The 22,700-nt window shown below is 41.1% G+C and overlaps 1 protein-coding gene across 9 annotated transcripts in view; it reads left to right on the forward strand.

The window, feature by feature from the left end:
• mcf2l2 (MCF.2 cell line derived transforming sequence-like 2) overlaps positions 1-22,700 on the forward strand; it is a 111,101-nt gene that overhangs the window by 21,210 nt on the left and 67,191 nt on the right. For 8 of the 9 annotated variants that reach the window (XM_021604105.2, XM_021604099.2, XM_021604106.2 and 5 more), the window contains exons 2-5: positions 3,553-3,636; positions 7,435-7,549; positions 10,572-10,662; positions 10,994-11,113. In XM_021604105.2, coding sequence (XP_021459780.2) covers positions 3,553-3,636; positions 7,435-7,549; positions 10,572-10,662; positions 10,994-11,113 — 410 coding nt within the window. The remainder of the gene's footprint in view (positions 1-3,552; positions 3,637-7,434; positions 7,550-10,571; positions 10,663-10,993; positions 11,114-22,700) is intronic. The other variant, XM_021604101.2, reaches the window with a different exon arrangement.

The following is a 22,700-nucleotide window of genomic DNA, read 5'->3' on the forward strand; positions in this document are numbered from 1 at the left end:
TGACCCACTGGGAATGTGATGAAAGAAATAAAAGCTGAAATAAATAATTCTCTCTACTATTATTCTGACATTTCTCATTCTTAAAATAAAGTGGTTATCCTATCCATTTTTACTAGGATTAAATGTCAGGAATTGTGAAAAACTGAGTTTAAATGTATTTGGCTAAGGTGTATGTATGTATGTATGTAAACTTCTGACTTCAACTGTAGGTCCATATCTTACAATATTGCATTGCACTTTGAACCTTGTGCGATTGACAATATTTAATGTGCCCTATTAACGACACATCACAATAATACATACAGTATACCACACAGCTTAGTTTAGGGGAAATACGGTATGTACTTAAAGTCCTCATTTCCAGTAGATGTGTGACTGTGGCTGAGAGTGAACGTGTGTGTTTCTGCTCATTAAACCTGATGAATTGGAGCAGAAGGCTGAAGGTTTGATGAGGTGTGTGGAGAGCAGAGGACGGTGCCCCTCTGTGTTGCCATGGCATTAATCCATGGTGTCTCCACATGTTGCTGGCACAACCTGCTACAGAATCCACACATCCACCAGACTAAACATATGTCTGACTAGGCCCAGGAGTTTTCCCTCACCACGTGATATAGGAAACCTGGAAGAACTGGACTTTCTTCTGGTCAGAGCACAATAGCATACTAATAGCATTCCAGTAACTAGAATCAATGTGTTGTTGTGCTGTTTTTTATTACTGTATACAATAATGCTTTTTGGTATTTAGTCAATAGAATTTGATCATGCATTTTTCCATTGTTTGCTCTGCGATGCCAAAGAACAGGACTGACCATTGTGATCTTGTTTTGTGATCTTGCTGTTTAAAAAAAAAAAAATTATGTCATATTTTTTATGTATCTGTTCTTGGAGTGCTAATTCCTTCCAGAGCCTGTAGCTGGCAGGATGGAGGCAGGAGGGTGGGTTGTGTCTTTGTGCTCTGCATGCTCTTCCTCTAGAAGTGAATGCTGTGACCTTTCTCTGAAGCCTGCAGAGGCCGTTATGAGACCTGGCTTTGTGATTTACTTACATGTCTGGGGCTGGGATTCCTGCAGCAGGATGATAAGATCTGGAGCTAGCGTGTTAACATGCTCCCAGACGCAGATCCTCCTTCCTCTCGCCACCACTCTGCTGAGGGAGGATGTATGTGTGTGTGTGTGTGTGTGTGTGCGCGCGCATGCGTGCAGGTTTGTGTACGGTGATGCACACGTTTTAGTATATTGTCGTAAAAGGAGCCGTGGAAATATATGTAAATGAGGTAACATGCTAAGAACAATACTGTCAATGTAATTTGGCCTTGATACCAAACAATGGACCAAATCCCTGTGGAGACTTGAAGTTGCTGGTACCATGACAACACTACAGCTTCCAACTTCCATACAGTAGAAACATGCTTCTGTGAGGCTCTCTGTGCTATCTATAGCCCTGGCTGCAAGACCCACTCAAAGCTTGTCTTTGATAAAGTGTAGTCTGTTGTAATGCACTCCTTTATACCGTGGCCAGACAGAGGGTGTTTTGTTCACAGTGGAAAGCTAGATGCAGTGTGCTTCAGGGTGATACCAAAGTATTAAGGCAGAGAGTGATGAAGCTTCATTAACCCTCCCCTCCCCTTCAAGCATCCAGAATGGTTACTGACTCTTCCAAGAACAACACAATGAAAGAAACATATGTCTGAAAGGAGGGATACAGGAGCTACAGAAGCTTGTAATGGAAATTGAATGAAGGTACACAAAGATCTGCGTTCACAGCTAAAGGTATTAACTGCGAGGGGCAGCGGTAGACATGGAGACCACTGTTGCAAGAGAACAGACACTGTGCTTTGAGAGACTAGTCAAGGATCATATCACCTCCACCCCACCTGACACCCTAGACCAACTCCAATTTGCTTAGCACCCCAATAGGTCCACAGACGATGCAATCGCAATCACACTGCACACTGCCCTAACCCATCTGGACAAGAGGAATACCTATGTAAGAATGCTGTTCATCGACTACAGCTCAGAATTTAACGCCATAGTACCCTCCAAACTCATCAGTAAGCTCGAGACCCTGGGTCTCGACCCCACCCTGTGCAACTGGGTCCTGGACTTTCTGATGGGACGCCCCCAGGTGGTCAGGGTAGGAAACAACATTTCCACCACGCTGATCCTCAACACTGGGGCCCCACAAGGGTGTGTTCTAAGCCCTCTCCTGTCCTCCCTGTTCACCCATGACTGCGTGGCCATGCACGCCTCCAACTCAATCCTCAAGTTTGCAGACGACACTACAGTGGTAGACTTGATTACCAACAACGATGAGACGGCCTACAGGGAGGAGGTGAGGGCCCTCGGAGTGTGGTGTCAGGAAAATAACCTCACACTCAATGTCAACAAAACAAAGGAGATGATCGTGGACTTCAGGAAACAGCAGAGGGAGCACCCCCCTATCCACATCGACGGGACAGTAGTGGAGAAGGTGGAAGGTTTTAAGTTCCTCGGCGTACACATCACGGACAAACTGAAATGATCCACCCACACAGACAGCGTGGTGAACCTCAGGAGGCTGAAGAAATTTTGTTTGTCACCGAAAACACTCACAAACTTCTACAGATGCACAATCGAGATCATCCTGTCGGGCTGTATCACCGCCTGGTACTGCTCCGCTCACAACCGTAAGGCTCTCTGAGGTCTGCACAACGCATCACCGGGGGCAAACTACCTGCCCTCCAGGACACCTACAGTACCCAATGTCACAGGAAGGCCAACAAGATCATCAAGGACAACAACCACCCGAGCCACTTCCTGTTCACCCTGCTATCATCTAGAAGGCGAGGTCAGTACAGGTGCATCAAAGCTGGGACCGAGGGACTGAAAAACAACTTCTATCTCAAGGCCATCAGACTGTTAAACAGCCATCACTAACATTGAGTGTCTGCTGCCAACATACTGACTCAAATCTCTATCCACTTTAATAATAAAAAATTGGATGTAATAAATGTATCACTAGTCACTTTAAACAATGCCACTTTATATAATGTTTACATACCCTACGTTATTCATCTCATATGCATATACGGTACTCTACACCGTCTAGTGCATCTTACCTATGCTGTTCGGCCATCGCTAATCCATATATTAATATGTACATATTCTTATTAATTCCTTTACACTTGTCTGTAAAAGGTAGTTGTTGTGAAATTGTTAGATTACTTGTTAGATATTGCTGCATGATCGCAACTAGAAGCACAAGCATTTCGCTACACTCGCATTAATATCTGCTAACCATGTGTACGTGACCAATAACATTTTATTTTATTTTATCTGTTGAAATGTCCAGAGCCGTGCCTTGGCCTCACTTTCCACAGGTCATACTGACCTGTCAGACATGTGGATGGATTGTCCACCGATGATGACTGGGCCAGTGTATGGCTGCAGGACTTGATTTGTGGGGACACATTGTACGCTGTTGTTTAATGCTGCTCTCTTTCCTATACATTCCTATGATATTGTGATTGCTGACTGGAGGTGTTCTCCCTGTTGTTTTCCTCTCCCTCCCCAGATGAGATCATGCAGCAGGAGATCAGGCCCCTGCTTGCTGTCGACATCATAGAGCAGCTGCATCGGCAGTTTGCCCTGCTCTCAGGTACGTAGCTAGGCCTCAGTCTCCTCGCCTTATCCCTGCTTCCCTCACAAAGACGGGCAGATATTCGAGTTCCTCTCCCTTTGTGAAGGAGAAAATATGGGAATGACAGAATAATCACATTTTAGTCAGAGGTGATCATATCTACTTTACAGTTATACAGAACAGCACAATGTAATGTTTGTTAATTCGTTTTTATCACGGTCAGAAAAAATTATTTTGTCATATCCGTTATGAGTTACAAGGCCATTTCCATTGTTGACGTTAAGACATGATTGAGTTGTGACCGGACTTGAACCTTTTAACTACTGATCGATAGGATTGCCTCTTAATCACTTCCTGTCTGAGACAGTAGAGAAGTCTGGTCTGCTCCATAGTCTGTTCCAGGACAATAACAGAATTATCACATTACACCATGAACCATTTCCTGCCAGGATGTCTTTGTCTCTCTGGCCATATTCATGAGCTTTGTTCAGAGTGGATAAAATGGCCACTTTTTTCCATTCAGTTAAGTTGGGATGCAGAAGCAATGACTGTGTACATACTATACATTATTATTAACATGTATTTGAGAATATTGAGTCCACTAAATAATGTCCGTATACTCACAGATCACCTCAGTCTGAAGATTCAGACATAGAAGAGTACCTGAGACATGAACAGAGGTGCAGGGCCTAAGCTGGAACGATAACAGAAGGAGTTGTTGGTAGTTATTGGGCTAGCCTAGCCTCAGAGCCATACTACACGAAACATACTATGCGTATTTCTGAGCACCTCCAAAGCATATGATATGTACTAATGGTCTAGTTACTTTAGACAGAAACAAAAGTAGGGAGGTTGGTCAGGGAAGATGTGTGGATGTATACCGCAACCTTCTAGCAATCCAAAGGTTGGTGTTCGAGTCGCGTCGGGAACAACTGTAGCATTTTAGCTTAGCCTTAGTCTAACCTTGACCCATTTCTCATTAACTGCTACGTAAATTCTCCTAACCTTTGTCGTTTTAGTAGTTTTCCTAACCTTTTACATAAATGATCCTAACCTTTGTTGTTAGTTCTCCTAACTACCAATGTAAATTATCCCAGTCATTCTCCTTTGTTGAAACAAGCAACTTGATTTCAGAGAAAGACAGATAATACTATACATCCTCCAAGATTTATGATAAGTTACATCATCCAATTCTTAAGCTATTGTATGACCGGGTGAGACGTATACGATATGTCCTCCAATTCGTATGATATTGTAGAACCGCTATTCCATTCATAATGTAACGTAACGTAATATAACGTAACGTAACGTAATATATCATACTAAACGGAGTAAAAGATTTGACGTACCAAATCCAACGAATTGCCCTGAGACCAGGTTGATTGGACAGGAGCTCTACGCCACAGCCTCTGGCTCCACAGAGATTGTTTCCATTCCTTCCCACCCATGTCAAACCACCAAGGGTCAGCCAGCTGCGCTCCTGCCAAGCTGGTGTCTTACTCCAAAAACCCTGGGTCAGCAAAGCTAGCTTTCAAAGTTATGTCATTTTACTGTGGAAAAAGCACAAGTATATTTCATTATCCACACAGCAAGCCTGTTTTTATTCTCCGTGGGTCTGTCACTGAGTTTGGGTTGTTTTGTACGGTTTTAAAACATTGGTCTCCATTCCTTTTCTCCATATTGTGATGCTGATACCTGACAGAGTCACAGGCAGTGGTGGAAAAAGTACCCAAATGTCATATTGGAGTAAAAGTAAAGATACCTTAATAGAAAATTATTCAAGTAAAAGTGAAAGTCACCCAGTAAAATACTACTTGAGTAAAAGTCTAAAAGTATTTGGTTTTAAATATACTTAAGTATCAAAAGTAAATGTAATTGCTAAAATATACTTTAGTATCAAATGTAAAAGTATGAATACTTTCAAAATCTTAATATTAAGCAAACCAGATGGCACAACTTTCTTGTTTTTATTTATTTACGGATAGCCAAGGGCATACTCCAACACTGATACAGAATTTACAAACAAATCATGTGTGTTTAGTGAGTCTGCCAGATCATAGGCAGTAGGGATGACCAGGGATTTTCTCTGTTTAGTGAGTCTGCCAGATCATAGGCAGTAGGGATGACCAGGGATTTTCTCTGTTTAGTGAGTCTACCAGATCATAGGCAGTAGGGATGACCAGGGATTTTCTCTGTTTAGTGAGTCTGCCAGATCATAGGCAGTAGGGATGACCAGGGATTTTCTCTTGATAAGCGCGTGAATTGAACAATTTTCTGTCCTGCTAAGCATAAAAAATGTAACAAGTACTTTTGGGTGTCAGGGAAAATATATGGTGTAAAAAGTACATTATTTTCTTTAGGAATGTAGTGAAGTAAAAGTATAAGTTGTCAAAATTAGAAATAGTAAAGAAAAGTACAGCTACCTCAAAAAACTACTTAAGTAGTACTTTAAAGTGTTTTTCCTTAAGTACTGTACTTTGCGCCACTGGTTACAAGCAAAGGCCACCTCGCTGTTGACGCTATTCCAGTATTACCTCTACACCTATATTTCTGCACTACTTACCTTATACCTGATGAGGTGATGCTGAGTTGAGCTTTCTAGACAGGGCAGTATTGTACAGTTCTGATTGTTATCTTGTGTACTGTTGTCAGTGAGAGAGGTAGGCAACAGAAGCCCTGACATATGTGAGGATTCCCCGTGGTGGATTTTTCTGCCATATGCAGGTAAATAATTGGATGTGTCTGGCTGGGAGGACGGATAGATGAGTTGTCACCCAGTGGGATGGATGGCAGACGAGATGGCACAGGAAATAAACTACACGCTGCTTTTAGCACAAAGACATCTGAGTTTGGGAGGAGGCTGTTATGCTTGTCTATGTGATTTGCTTGTCAGTGTTAGTACATTTTTAGAACTGAGAGACAGAGAGAAGAAAGCAGAGGAGGAGTTAGGAAGGGAAAAAGTTAGTCAGTAAAAGTAAAGAGCTACAGTTACCTCACCACTAATATGAAAGGCAGCATTTCCTGACGTGCTCCTCCGGAATAAGAGTAATACAGTGTATGTCCAAATGATCTAAGTGCCCAGACTCGGGGGGGGGGGGGGGGGGGGGGGGGGGGGGGGGGGCTCAAATAGAAGATCAGACTGCCTCGGCCAGATGAGGTACAATTTACTGCAGTTCCCCTCTGTCATCCCAAACTGATCTGTTTTGAAGTTGAGAATTCACCCTAAAATCTATTTCAGAAAGCTGACCTCTATACTCCTATCTCCACTCAGGAGATGCAGGCACTGGGGCATGATGATGAGGAGGAACACTTTAGATATAGGGTGACTTGCTGTTCCACTATGCTTTCTCATAGTGATGCACTTTGACTGATAAATCTCTGATTGGAGAGATATATGATCATAAATTATATTATGGCTGCCTCTGATTGCTTCATTTGTTTCAGGATTTAGTGAGACAATTTTGATTATTTGAAATTTACATCTCTCCTCATATTTCTTCATTTAGATTGTCATATCAACATTTTCACTCATCAAACTTATTTCGTTTCGTATAAGTTTTGATTCAATCATGACTTTTGGCAAAAAATAATCAAATCCGAATTTGTGCTGACAGCCCAATGTCACCACCTTGTGGTTGATTAATAGAAATATAACTTTTCTATCGATATAAAGTCACCCATCAGATCTGTAACAGCAGAATCTTGTTTTTTATCCAAATAAATATTTATTTTACTGTAGAAGCCTGGTGTAAATTAATGAATGAAACAAAATGGACACATTTCTGTCAATCTATTGATGTAACCCTATGTGTGCAGGAGGAAGAGGGAAAGATGGCGCCCCCATCATCACCTTCCCTGAATACTCAGGCTTCGGCGACCTCCTAGACGAGGACTTCCAGAATGTTGTCACATATCTGACTAGCATCCCCAGGTAAAGTATGCAGCTTCACTACAACCATAAAAATGCTCCCATGGTTATGCAGTTCAGATCAATTCTGCAATTCTGGTGCACATTATTTTCCCACAGTGGAGAACAGAGGCTTACTGTAATGCTACTGTGTATTTGATACAGCCACCAATTGTGCAAGTTCTCCCACTTAAAAAGATGAGAGAGGCCTGTAATTTTCATCATAGGTACACTTCAACTATGACAGACAAAAAGAGAAAAAAAAATCTAGAAAATCACATTGTAGGATTTTTAATGAATTTATTTGCAAATTATGGTGGAAAATAAGTATTTTTCTCAATACTTTGTTATATACCCTTTGTTGGCAATGACAGGGGTCAAACGTTTTCTGTAAGTCTTCAAAAGGTTTTCACACACTGTTGCTGGTATTTTGGCCCATTCCTCCATGCAGATCTCCTCTAGAGCAGTGATGTTTTGGGGCTGTTGCTGGGCAACACGGACTTGCACAATTGGTGGCTGACTAAATACTTTTTTGCCCCACTGTATACTGTATTCTATATCATCAATTGCATCTTGCCTATTGCTCATCCATATATTTATATGTACATATTATTTTTCCATCCCTTTACTTAGATTTGTGTGTATTAGGTAGTTGTTGTTGAATTGTTAGATTACTTGTTAGATATTACTACACTGTCGGAACTAGAAGCACAAGCATTTCGCTACACTCGCATTAATATCTGCTAACTATGTGTATGTGACCAATAAAATTAGATTTGATTTGAACCATGTTACCCATAGATAGACAAGCTAGAAACATTTTAACAATGAATTGTTTTTGTGAAGCATTCATTTGCCCCTCCCTGTTGTACACAACGGGTTTCCATTTCCCCTGTCCCAAGAGAATGTATGGGTGATTTCAAATGAAATCATCAACTTTTATTGAACCTCTTGAGATGGGTAAACTGTGGAACGACCCAATTACTCCATAATAAACGACAGAGTGAAAAGAAGGAAGCCTGTACGAAATGAAAAAAATTCCAAGACACACATCCTGTTTGTAACAAGGCACCAAAGTAATACAGCGAAACATGTGGCAAAGTGTTATGTTTGGGGCAAATCCAACACAACACGTCACTGAGTATCACTCTTCATATTTTCAAGGATGGTGGTGGATGCATCAGATTGTGGGTAATCGGCAAGGACTGGGGAGTTTTTCCTGATAAAAATAAAGCTAAGCACAGGCAAAATCCAAGAGGAAAACCTGGTTAAGACACTGGGAGACTAATTCACCGTTCAACAAGACATTAACCTAAAAAATACAAATCTACTCAAGAGCTGCTCACCAAGAAGACATTTAATGTTCCTGAGTAGCCTAGTTACAGTTTTGACTTAAATCTACTTGAAGGTCTATGGCAAGACTTGAAAATGTACCAATGATCAACAACCAACTTGACAGCTGGTGATGGGCAAATATTGCACAGTCCAGGTGTGAAAAGCTCTTCCAGACTTACACAAAAAGATTCACAGCTGATATCGCTGCCAAAGTGGGGTAAAACTTACACGATCAAGATATATTAGCATTTTATTTGTCATAAAAAATAAAAACTGTATATATTTTCTTCAACTTTGATATGACTGAATATTTTGTGTAGATCAGTGACAAACATGACAAAAGATGAATCTTAAATCAATTTTTATCCCACGTTGTAACACAACAAAATGTGGAAAAAGTCAAGGGGTATGAATACTTTCCGAAGGCACTTTAAATACCATTACCTTCCCTCTGTATGGGATGTGGTTCCTGCTCCCAACTAACCACAGATCTGAAGATACAGTCAGGTCCATAATTATTGGTAACCTTGATATACTGCAGATGAGCAAGAAAGACTGTATCAAAGATCCACCAGCATATTTTACAGTAGGTATGAGGTACTTCTCTGCGTATGCTTATGTTTTTCAAAGCCAAACCCACCACTGATGTGTGTGGCCAAAGAGCTCTATTTTCATGTCATTTGGCCACGCAGACCAGTGGTGAGTTTGGGGTTGAAAAACAGAAGCATATGCAAAAAAGTACCTCATACCTACAGTAAAATATGGTGGTGGATCTTTGATGTTTTTGGGCTATTTTGCGTCCCCTGCTCCTGGCCCCCTTATTAAGGTCAACGGCATCATGAAATTTACCAAGTACCATGACATTTTAGCCCCAAACTTGGTTGCCTCTGCCAGAAGGCTGACACTTGGCCACAATTGGATCTTCCAGCAAGACAATAACCCCAAACACTAATCAAAATCCACTTTTTTTTCCCATTAATTGTCTTTATTACTTGTTAAGAAACACAATCTATTTCTCTGAGCAATTGTATTAGTATAAAATAAATAGCATAGAATATAGGTCAGTATTTGTATTATTTGTTTTATACAGTATTTTTTGCTCATCTTTATCAAGGGTGACAATAATTACTTACCTGACTGTATTTCACAAGACACATTTCTCAGGGTGAGGCAAAATGTGAAAAAGGTGTCTTGTGAAAATGGCACATCTGGGATATCGTTCTCTCTCATGACACAGTGAGTCTTCAATTAATCTGGTCTCATGTAAGCTGCTCTCAGTCAGGAAAATACTCAGTCAGTCGAGTAGGAATATACTAGGCCAGATAACACAGTAAGATCACCACCCAGTGAGCACAAGACATTAAACATACATATTCTTTTCATTGTCTTTTAAACGTCTTGTGCTGATAGGGGAGCAACTTCATTCACCCTTTTGTCAGAGTAACACATTGAGAATGTTAATGACCCTCACTTTACATTTTCCCTGTAAAACACCCCAAACATTAAACAAGCTTACACAGCTCCTCTTACACTGTTAACTATAATGGCCTGGTTCAGAGAGCGCTGAAGTGATTTGGTATAAACTCTGTTTAAAATGTACAGAGACAGAATACAGCAGTGTACTGTAGTGCCCTCTTGGATATGTCTTGTGACTGCATGCTTGGATAGCTACACCTACCGCATGTGTTTATTTCTATCTTTCCTTGTCTAGTTTGGACGCTGCCAGCATCGGTTTCGTTATAATCATTGACCGCAGGCGGGACAAATGGAGCTCAGTGAAGGCCTCGCTGACGCGGATAGCGGTATGAAGACGCCCATATTTAACTTCCGACAACGCTTTTATCTCTTTCCTGGTGGTCCAGTCTGTTTGTGCTTCACTCGACTTCTCTTTGTGTTTGGCATCAAGGAGAGTTTGCCGCAGCACATAGAGTATGGAACCAGGCTATTTTATCTCAACATTATGTACCATTGTAAAATAGACCAATGCTTCTATATCAGGAAGTATTGCGTAAGGAAAATTATTCCCAAGTATAATATGTGAGATACATAATGGAAAGTAGAAACAGAGCAGGAGCTCCCTCCACATTCAGAACTAGATGTCATGAAGCTGTGCTTTGTACCTGTGGCCACTAGGGGGCATTTCCAGGGAACCTCCAGCTGGTGTTGGTGCTGAGGCCCTCCCGTTTCTTCCAGAGGGCCGTCGCTGACATAGGCATGAAGCTGCACCGGGATGACTTTAAAATGAAGGTACCGGTAAGCATGCTTCGCTACCACTCACCGTGTCCAACTCTTAGATCATCTTAGAAACATTTCCTCTGTGTCTGGGTGTGAGATAGTGAGTGACCTGATGTCATGTGGCGTTTTGCATGGCAGTGTGATGTTCGGTAAACTAACTGCTAGAACAGTGACTATGTACTCACTGCATGTTTTGCTTGTTTATGTAGAGCTACTAATCTGCCAACATATATAGTCAGGTCCAAAATTATTGGCACTCTTGATAAAAATGTGCAAAATTCTATTATTTAATACAATTTCTCAGAGAAAGTGATTTTGTTTTACATTTTTTTTAAATTCTCTCAAATATAGGGGTAAAAAGTATTGGCACCCATGCTTTCAATACCTTCAATGCATATGCATCTTTCTTTCGACGCAAAACCCACCACTGGTGGACGTGGCCAAAGAGCTCTATTTTCATGTCATCCGACAAATGTGAACGCCTAGAGTTTGCTAAACGGCATTTTGATTGGAACAGGTGCTACTGTATGTTCAGATGACATGAAAATAGAGGTATTTGGCCCCGAACACCATTGGTGGGTTTTGTGTATAAATAAATATGCAGAAAAGAACCCAGTACCTACTGTAAAATATGGTGTTGGATCTTCGATGTTATGGGGCGATTTTGTTTCCACTGGTCCTGGGGCCCTTGTTAAGGTCAACAGCATCATTAACTTTACCCAGTACCAGGACATTTCAGCCAAAAACCTGTTTGCCTCTGCTAGGAGCCTGAATCTTGGCTCCAAGTGGATCTTGCAGCAAGACAATAACCCCAAGCACACATCAAAATCCACAAAGAAACGGTTAGTTGACCACAAAATCCCAACGAATTCTGTATGGAGGAATGGCCTAAGATCCCTCCCAATGTGTCCTCCAATCTCATAAAACATTTTAGAAAAGGCTCATTGCTGTTATCTTCACAAGGGAGGTATTGAAAGGTAATAATTTTGACACCTATTTTTCTCTGTGCAAGTGTATTATAAAATAATATGTTGCTTTTCTTTGCATACTGTACAATATAGCTCAGTATTTGAATTATTTATTTTATACAGTCTCTTTTGCTCATCTTTATCAAGGGTGCCAATCAATTTGGACCTGACATTCATATATTTCCCTTACTTCATTCAAGAATTTTGTTGAAGGCAAATTCTCCTGCATGACTGTACACATTTTCCAAGACAAATGTTCCAAAACCTCAGATTCCTCACCAACTCATGTGGGCATGCCATCATTATGCAAGTGTTGTATGATTCAAGTCAAGACATCTGGTGAGGAAGTGTTAATAGAGAACTGTAATAAGCCAAAAACCTGAGTGTAGTAAAACCCACAGAAGACACAAGACATCAAATCATGCTGCATTAGCACACCATGACACTTCCCATTGGGCACAGATGTCAAGTCCACATCTATTCCAAGTCGGTTCAAGGTTATTTAATTGAAATGACGTGGAAACATTGTTGATTCAACCAGTGTAAGCCCAGTGGGCTATTACATAGCCCTTGAGGGAGTATTTTGCAAAATGCAGTGTGATGCAGAGGAAGTTGCATTAACATCTACACTCCCCTACGTATTTATTTGGTCAATGAATCAAAAATGTACACCTTTTCTCTATACTCCAGCATTTTGGATGTTTCATATGAGGCAGAATTACAGAATGTCACCTTTTATTTGAGGGTAATTTAATACACATCTGTTTTCATATTTACTGAATCTGGTAAATGTATTGTGTCATTCAGGAGTCACTTTTAAAGTAATAAGAATAAAATGTGTTTCTAAACACTTCTAAATTAATGTGGACGCTCATGATTACAGATAATCATGGATTAATTATTTATAATGATGAGTGAGAAAGTTACAGAGGCATACAATGCCTTCAGAAAGTATTCACATCCCTTGACTTGTTCCACATTTTGTTGTGTTACAAAGTGGGATTAAATGGATTTAATTGTCATTTTTTGACAACGATCTACACAAAATACTCTGCAATGTCAAAGTGTAAAAAGCTAACATTTGTGCGAAAAGAAAATATGAAAAACACACTAATATCTTGATTTGATAAGTATTCAATCCACTGAATCAATATATGTTAGAATCATCTGTAATGAACACGAAGGGAGGTTTCAAGCGCAGGGCGCAGTACGTGTTTATCGCGAAGGACCAGAGGAGCAGGCAGAAGGTCATACATACACAGGGGTCCAAAAGGGCAACAGTACAGGCAGGGAAAAGGCTAGTAACGTAGTCCCGGAGATCAGGCAATGGGTAGATAAAAGGAAATCCGATAGGCTAAAGTACAGGCAGGGAATAAGAAAAAGGCATCGTTAGTGAGGCAGGCAAAAACTGTCATACACGGGAGTAATAACTCACGGGGCGAACCAGTGCGTGTCACAAAACAAACAATACCTCACAGTGAAGGGGTGCAAAGAACTGAACTAAATAGTATGTGATAATGACATACAGGTGTGTGAACAGGTGATTAGAATTCAGGTGATTGGGATCTGGAGAGTGAGCTGCGTTCAGAGGATCTACGTGTTTGAGAGTGTGAGTTGGAAGCAGACGTTACATCATCTTTGGCAGCGATTACCGCTGTGAGTCTTTCTGGGTAAATGTCTAAGAGCTTTCGAACACTTGGATTGTGCAACATTTCTCCATTATTCTTTTCAAAATTCTTCAAGGTCTGTCAAATTGGTTATTGATCATTGCTAGACAACAATTTTCAGGTCTCTTTCAGGTCTCTGTAGCTTGGCCTCTCAGAAACATTCACTGTCTTCTTGGTGTAGATTTGGCCTTGTGTTTTAGGTTGTCCTGCTGAATGGTGAATTCATCTCCCAATGTCTGGTGGAAAGCAGACTGAACCAGGTTTTCCTTTAGGATTTTGCCTGTGCTTAGCTCCACTCCATTTATTTTTTTATCCTGAAAAACTCCTTATTCCTTAACGATTACAAGTATACCCATAACATGATACACCCATCACTATTCTTAAAAATATGGAGAGTGCTTCTCAGTGATGAGCCTGATTTGTGAAGTAACTACAAGGTTGTTGATCCATTGTCAGATTTCTCCTATCACAGTCATTATACTCTGTAAGCATTGGCGTCATGGTGAAATCCCTGAGCAGTTTCCTTTCTTTCTGCCAACTGATTTAGAATGCCTGTATCTTTGTAGTGACTGGGTGTATTGATGCACCATCCAAAGTGTAATAAATAACTTAACCATGCTCAAAGGGATATTCAATGTCTGTTTTAGGTGTATTTTTTACCCATCTACCAATCGGTGCCCTTCTTTGCAGGGCATTGGAAAACATCCTTGGCCTTTGTGGTTGAATCTATGTTTGAAGTTTACTGCTCAACTGGGGGACATTACATATAATTGTAATGTGTGGGGTAGAGAGATGAGGTTGTCATTCAAAAATCACGTTTAACACTATTATTGCACACAGAGTGAGTCCATGCAACTTTTTATGGGACTTGTTATTAAGCAAATGTTTTACTCCTGAACTTATTTAGTCTTGCCATAACAAAGGGGTTGAATACTTAGTGACACAAAATCTAAATTTAATACATTTTAAAAATCAGGCTCTAACACAACAAAATGTGGAATATCTCAATGGGTCTGAATACTTTCTGAAGGCACTTTAGGTGGAAAATACATTGGATTTGCAGAAAGTCATCAATGTAAACTATTGTTTTGAGACTGACATTTCAACCACAAAATTATGTCATCGTGGTAACCAATTGTCAACATATTTTATACAATGTTTGTCTATGTTGAATTTCTACCTTTGAAACAATGTCAGATCTTCAACGTTAAATCCACTATCAGAAAAAGACTGTAGGCTGGGCAGCACCTCCTACTGGAGAGTTCATATGTCTACAGTTATCCGTCCAGGGTTTTAACCAAGCCTTGCTAACTAAATAGATTCACGGTTGTTATCGAAGTCATTCCAAAGGGCAGGTTTAACAGAGCAAATTTAATGAAACCGTACTCTATACGCCATATATCATAAATTATACTATACTGAACAAAAATATGAACGCAGCATGTAAATGGTTGACTCCATGTTTCATGAGCTGAAATTAAAGATCCTAGAAAGTTTCCATAAGCACAAAAAGCTTATTTCTCTCACATTTTGGGTACAAATGTGTTGACATCCCTGTTAGTGAGCATTTCTCATTTGCCAAGTTAATCCATCCACCTGACAGGTGTGACATATCAAGAAGCTGATTAAACAGCATGGTCATTACAAAGGTGCATCTTGTGCTGGGAGCAATAAAAGGCCACAGTGCAGTTTTGTCACACAACACAATGCCACAAATGTCTCAAGTTTTTAGGGAGCGTGCAATTGGCATGCTGACTGCAGGAATGTCCACCAGAGCTGTTGCGAGATAATTTCATGTTAATTTATCGACCATAAGTTGTCTCTCACGTCGTTTTGGAAAATTGGCAGTACGTCCAACCGGCCTCACAACGGCAGAGTGCATAACACAATATTTGATTTAGTCCTACAGTGCATTCTGAAAGTATTCAGACCCCTTGGTTTTTTCCACATTTTGTTACATTACAGCCTTATTCTAAAATGGATTAAATGATTTATCTCATCAATCTGCACACAATACCCCATAAGGACAAAGCGAAAACAAGTTTTTAGAAATGTTTGCACATTTATTAAATATAAAAAAACAGAAATACCTTATTTACAGCAAACAACTTAACCCAATTAATTATGACTTTTGTAATACAGTAAATAGCCTAAAGTCTCTTACAAACTAATGTAACAGTTTCTATTCAACTTTTAAAATGAGTAACAGATCCATGGTCACATTTTGAAGTTACTGTAACTATACAAGTCATGTGTAATCATAGAAAGGGTGAATTTTGAAGATAGCATGCAAAGGTCGCAGGTTTGTGGAGATCTTCACAATATAGAGGCGAAAGAAACGCACACCAATTTAGGTGAGGTGCTGGCTAGCGGAGTAGAACACTTGAAAAATTAAAGGAGAGCCGCACACTCTAGGAGCTCAGATGCAATATTTTAATAACCAACGTTTTGACAGACTGTAAGGAGTGACGTCGGACAGGAGAAGCAGGTACTGGGAGTCAAACATTTAATCAGGAATGGACATAGAACATGACAGGACCTGCATCAGCACACGGGTAAGCAAGGACATATGACAAACATCAATCCCGAAGCAGGGAACAGAGCTAGGGAACAGACCGATATAGGGAAGGCAATAACACAAGTAATAGAGTTCAGCTGAGTCCAATGAGCGCAGATGTGCGTACTGATCGTGGATTGATTGCGTAATCCTGGAGAGCCTGGCGCTCGAGGAAGAGCGGGGACTGGCGTGATACAGACAAGCTGTCAGGGTATAATGACAAAGGGTTTAATGACTTCTGGGTATAATGACAAACACTGCGGGGTGACTAGTTTACAGTTGAAGTCGGAAGTTTACATACACCTTAGCCAAATACATTTAACCTCCGTTTTTCACAATTCCTGACATTTAATCCTAGTAAAAATTCCCTGTCTTCGTTCAGTTAGGATCACCACTATATTTTAAGAATGTGAAATGTCAGAATAGTAGTAGAGAGTGATTTATTTCAGCTTTTATTTCTTTCATCACATTCCCAGTGGGTCAGAAGTTTACATACACTCAATTAGTATTTGGTAGCGTTGCCTTTAAATTGTTTAACTTGGGTCAAACATTTTGGGTAACTTTCAACAAGCTTCCCACAATAAGTGGGGTGAATTCTGGCCCATTTGTCCTGACAGAGCTGGTGTAACTGAGTCATGTTTGTAGGCCTCCTTGCACACACACACCTTTTCAGTTCTGCCCACAAATTTTCTATAGGATTGAGGTCAGGGCTTTGTGATGTCCACTCCAATACCTTTACTTTGTTGTCCTTAAGCCATTTTGCCACAACTTTGGAATTATGCTTGGGGTCATTTTCCATTTGGAAGACCCATTTGCGATGAAGCTTTAACTTCCTGACTGATGTCTTGAGATGTTGCTTCAACATATCCACATAATGTTCCTCCCTCATGATGCCATCTATTTTGTGAAGTGCACCAGTCCCTCCTGCAGCAAAGCACCCCCACAACATGATGCTGCCACCCCCGTGCTTTACGGTTGAGATGGTGTTCTTCGCTTTGCAAGCATCTCCATGTGCAGTTGCAAACCGTAGTCTGGCTTTTTTATGGAGGTTTTGGAGCAGTGGCTTCTTCCTTGCTGAGCGGCCTTTCAGGTTATGTTGATATAGGACTCGTTTTACTGTGGTTATTGATACCTTTGTACCTGCTTCCTCCAGCATTTTCACATGGTCCTTTGCTGTTGTTCTGCGATTGATTTGCACTTTTTGCACCAAAGACGTTCATCTCTAGGAGACAGAACGCGTCTCCTTCCTGAGCAGTATGACGGCTGCGTGGTCCATGGTGTTTATACTTGCGTACTATTGTTTGTACAGATGAACGTGGTACCTTCAGGCGTTTGTAAATTGCTCCCAAGGATGAACCAGACTTGTGGAGGTCTACATTTTTTTTTCTGAGGTCTTGACTGATTTCTTTTGATTTTCCCATGATGTCAAGCAAAGAGGCACTGAGTTTGAAGGTAGGCCTTGAAATACATCCACAGGTACACCTCCAATTGACTCAAATTATGTCAATTAGCCTATCAGAAGCTTCTAAATCCATGACATCATTTTCTGGAATTTTCCAAGCTGTTTAAAGGCACAGTCAACATAATGTATGTAGATTTCTGACCCACTGGAATTGTGATACAGTGAATTATAAGTGATATAATCTGTCTGTAAACAATTGTTGGAAAAATGACAAAGTAGATGTCCTAACCGACTTGCCAAAACTATAGTTTGTTAACAAGACATTTGTGGCGTGGTTGAAAAATGAGTTTTAATGACTCCAACCTAAGTGTATGGTAACTTCCGACTTCAACTGTATATAGTGTCAAAGGACACACACAGGTGTCTATAATTGTGGCCTGATATCATTGGTTAATTCTCAGATAAAGCAATAACATACCAAAAACATGAATGGATAGTATACGATCATAGATACAATTTGGCTACATAAGCCTACAAACATTTACAATAGTAAAATCACAATAATCACACGAATGGCTTCAGGTCAAAGTCCACGTTGAGACCGAAGGGAGCAAGAGTCTTTAACAACATGAGGTCAGGTACAGATACATGTACACACACACACATACACAGAGGGGTTAGAACTGGGATTAGAGTTCGGGTTAGGGGCTAGGGTTAAGGTTAGAGTTAGGAATGGTAGGGGTTAGAATGGTTAAGGTTAGGGTTGGAGTGGTTAAGGCTAAGGTTGAGGTCAGAGTAAGAATGGTTAAGGTTTGGGTTGGGGTTAGAATAGTTACGGTTAGGGTTGGAGTTATTCAGGCTAGGGTTAAGGTCAAAGTTAGAATGGTTAAGGTTAGGTTTAGGGTAGAATGGTTAAGGTTAGGGTTAGAATGGTTAAGGCTAGAGTAAAGATCAGAGTTAGAATGGTTAAGTTTAGAGTTACAGTTTGGGTTAGGGTTAGAATAGTTGAGGTAAGGGTTAAGGACAAAGTAAGGGTGATTGAGGTTAGGTTTAGAGTTAGAATGGTTGCGGTTAGGGTTAGAATGGTTAACGTTGGGTTACTGGTAGGTGAGGAGTTGGTTAAGTCTTTTAAGGTCCAATTGACAAAATAGGGATCACAGTACATTATAACAGACAGACAAGGTTAACAACATAAGGTCAGACACAGATACATATACTAATACACACACACACAGGGGGGTTCGGGCTAGGATTGCAGTTAAGGTTAGGGGCTAGGGTTAAGGTTAGGATTAGTGTTAGTGTTAGGAATGATTAGGGTTAGGATGGTTAAGGTTAGGGTTGGGGTGGTTAAGGTTTAGGGTAAGAATGGTTAAGGCTAGTGTTGAGTTCAGAGTTAGAATGGTTAAGGTTAGGGTTAGGTTTAGAGTTAGGATGGTTAAGGTTTGTGTTGGGGTTAGAATGGTTAAGGTTAGGGTAAGAATGGTTAAGGTTAGGGTTAAAGTCAAAGTTAGAATGGTTAAGGTTAGGTTAGGTTTAGGGTAGGAATGTTTCAGGTTAGGGTTGGAATGGTTCCGGTTAGGTTACGGGTTAGGTGAGGGGTTGGGTAGGTCTTGTGGGGTCCAATTTTAAATGGATGTTAAAAGCATTATATTTTTTAAATATTTTTTTTAAAAGGTGATGCCCTTCTAAAGGACAAGTAGAAGTGTGTGGTGGTAGAATCCAGGGTCTTTGGTGAAAAATAATCCTCTTTTGTTGAAAAAAGTGGAGGAGGTGGTTGTAGAATTCTTGGTCTTTTGATGAAAAAATCTTGGTTGAGAAGGCTTGGAGTAGGTGGGTCTTGAATTATCTGTCGTTCTAGTTGTTTCCCAGATGGAAGGCGTGTGTTGGTGGAGGTCTCAGAAGTGATGTCCTTCATAGACCTGGTAAAGCTATTTTAGGTTGTATTTAATCTAATGATTATTTTTGACCTGTTCACCATCAAACCATTCATAGGAGAAGTATAATGGGTGGAGAATCAACACCCCTAAAAAAAAGCCAGATTTAAATGATCCCAGTGAATTTCAGAGATAAAAAATTCCTTGGCTTGCTGCGTCCAGATCCCTCGGCAGGCAATGCAGCGGTGACTGGCTAGTGTTTGGTTTCTAGTTTTGAGTCGGTTGATCCACTTCCATCTCTGACACGTGGAAACCGGAGGGGGGAAGGGAGGGGGTGCACTCCACTCATATGCGCGTAGGCCGGAGGGGTCAGGGCGCTGCCGGCCAAAGTTGTAGGCCCCATGGTTGCCCACTTGTAGATTAACCCATTAGTTGGGTTAAAAAGTTGTCTGTCCGTAGGGTAGGGGTTAGGGTTAGGTATAGTTTGTAGAATGGTTAAGGTTAGGGTTGAGGTTAGGGTAAGGTATAGTTTTTTAATATTTAGGTTAAGGTTAGGGTTAGGGTAAGGTATAGTTTTTAGAATGGTTAAGTTCAGGTAGGTCTGTCGACTCGATGTAGGATCAGGCAAAATCCCTTGAGTTGCGCACCTTATGCAGGTTTAGTCCTCGGTTGGTTGCCATGTGTCCATATCGAGTGGTGTGGTCATGATGTCTAGGTCCTCTTGTCAACGGATGTGGAAAGCATAGTGCAACCTCTGAGTTTACTCCCCATCGGATCCTTCTCTCTTAGCTCCACGTTGTCTATGTATTAGGTCCTGGATGTTTTCAATCATGTGTGTAATTCAGGGGTTATTCCCTTCCAGGACCCTAACTCTGAATCAACCCATGTCTAGTCAAATCCAGCTGGTCTGTATGGGTATACTCGGCGTAGGATCGGGCAAAACCGTCGAGTTGCGTACCTTGTGCAGGTCCGGACCTCAGTTGGTTGCCATGTGTCCCTGTCGAGTGGTAAGTCATTGAACTACCATTGGTTTGAGCAGACAAAAACCCAGAAGGCGAGCCCTCTTTGTGGCTGTCATGCATCCGCCCTTGGAGTTACGTCCTGCGTTTTGGTAGGTGTATGGAGGGTTTAGGATCAGGCAAGCATCATCTGGCTTTGGTATCGTACGTCTGCCAGGAGTCACAGTCGATTGCCATGTACCATCCCCACCATCTCGGTCGTAGGTGATTCAGTGGTTCGGGTGATAGTGACCAGTGGAGCTACTCCCTTCCAGGATCGTAACGTTTCCAGAGGTATATCCTCCCTAGACAGTGAATTTATTCATAGTCCAGGTAAAAAGGTGGATCGGTTGTCCAGGCTTAGTGCGGCGGGGTAAGGGGTCCCCCAGTGAAGAATTGTTCTGTGGGATCCAATTCTCCGCCAGACATAATCTGGGCACCCCAGGGATTACACGGTCGACGCGAGCCTCCAGGTGCAGCGCCCGACCCGAAGCCCCACTTTTAGCTGCCCCAACCCGCTAGGATGAAACACGCGCTACTGGACATACTGCCAATCCAATTCTAAACTGGGGTAGATAGTCGTCCAGTGAGTCTCCTGTTTGTGTGGGGCTGGGAGGGTTGTCCCGATAGGTCTGCCAACAGGACCACGAGGGGTCCCGAAGGAGTCCGGTCTCTTCCATTTCCTCCTGTCTTCTTGCTTGGTGTATGGCCGGGCCTAATTGCTTAGGGTCTACTCGCTGCGGGGGAGTCGCCAAGGTCGTAGTCCCAAGAGTAGTTGGAGAAAAAAGGTTCTCGTCCATTGGGGGTGCTGGTGGGTGTTGATGAGAGGTATTTTGGAAGGATGGTGGGTTGGTGAGGGGGTTTTTTTGGTTGTAATTTGAGTTATTTATGTTCTGTTTTATAGTTTCTCTTCGTCATGGGTACATGGTCATGGTAACTCCAAGTTCAAGAAACTTAAAAATAAAAATAATATATGTATATGTTTTTATTTTTTAAATGTAATTGTTTCCTATTGGTCAAGGGTCCATGGTCATGATAACCCCAAGAGAAGAACATTTAATATTTTGTTAAATATAAATTACAAAAGTACATTTTTAAGAGTCCGTGGTCACGGTAATTCTGAAATGCTATTAAAGATCTATTTTTACTGTTATAATGGCCACCTTTCTATTTTTAGGGTAGCCTACTGGTAAAAAGGCCCTGTGGCTGAGTGTTAGTCAGTAGGGTTGGGACCAAGGATGGGGTGGGGGTACACATGCATACACACATGAACATAAAAGGGGATGTGCCTGTACACATATTTTTTTACATATACAAAAGCATACACATACATCCCCACAAGTGGTGTGAGGGATAACATACAACGTCACACTCCACTACATCCTAGTGTGTGCATATATATGAGAGCTGTGTAAAAATCAAATTATGGAAAGAAAAGTGTACAAATAAAATAGTAGCCAAAAGGAGACTCCTCCGACGTCTGTGTGGAACCTGCCTTCCTTACAGCAACACTACAGATCTAGAGGAGTCCCAGCCACAACGTGTTTCTGCCTTACTCGGCTTCATCAGGTAGCAGGGAGGAGAATATATAAATAAAATTGAAATAAAAGGTGCAAAAAGTAGTAAAAAATGTATGTATATATATCTACATGTACAGTAGGGTGTACTATGTAATTTACTTGCCTTGAATGTAGTCCTGGTTGGGTGTGTGGAGCAAAATGCTGCCTGTCCAATGGTCTCCCTGTAGTTGTGAGGAGTGCTACCTCAAGTGGCTTAGGTTATTTTGATTGGTCTGCACTGTTACTGGGTAGGATAGCTGGTAACAGGTTGTGGTGTGGAGGGTTCAGATAAAGGTGAGAGTGGAATAGGGATGCAGTAAAGTGGATGGGCAGTTAGAGGAGAGGTCAAGCACACCTAACAACAATACAATGGAGACCCAATATGATAAAAGTTCAACCTTGTAGTGACATAAGGTTTTCAAAATGTTATTTGGTATGAATGAAGCATGGAGTGTGACAAAACAGGGATCACAATACATTAAGGAACAGACAAGGTTAAATTCACGATTTAAACATCTGTGCAGAATCTCGAACAGCACTGATCACTTGCACTGTGTACTTATAATCAAATCTGAATCCA

This window comes from Oncorhynchus mykiss, chromosome 5 (assembly GCF_013265735.2).
Source record: "Oncorhynchus mykiss isolate Arlee chromosome 5, USDA_OmykA_1.1, whole genome shotgun sequence".
Lineage (NCBI taxonomy): Eukaryota > Metazoa > Chordata > Actinopteri > Salmoniformes > Salmonidae > Oncorhynchus > Oncorhynchus mykiss.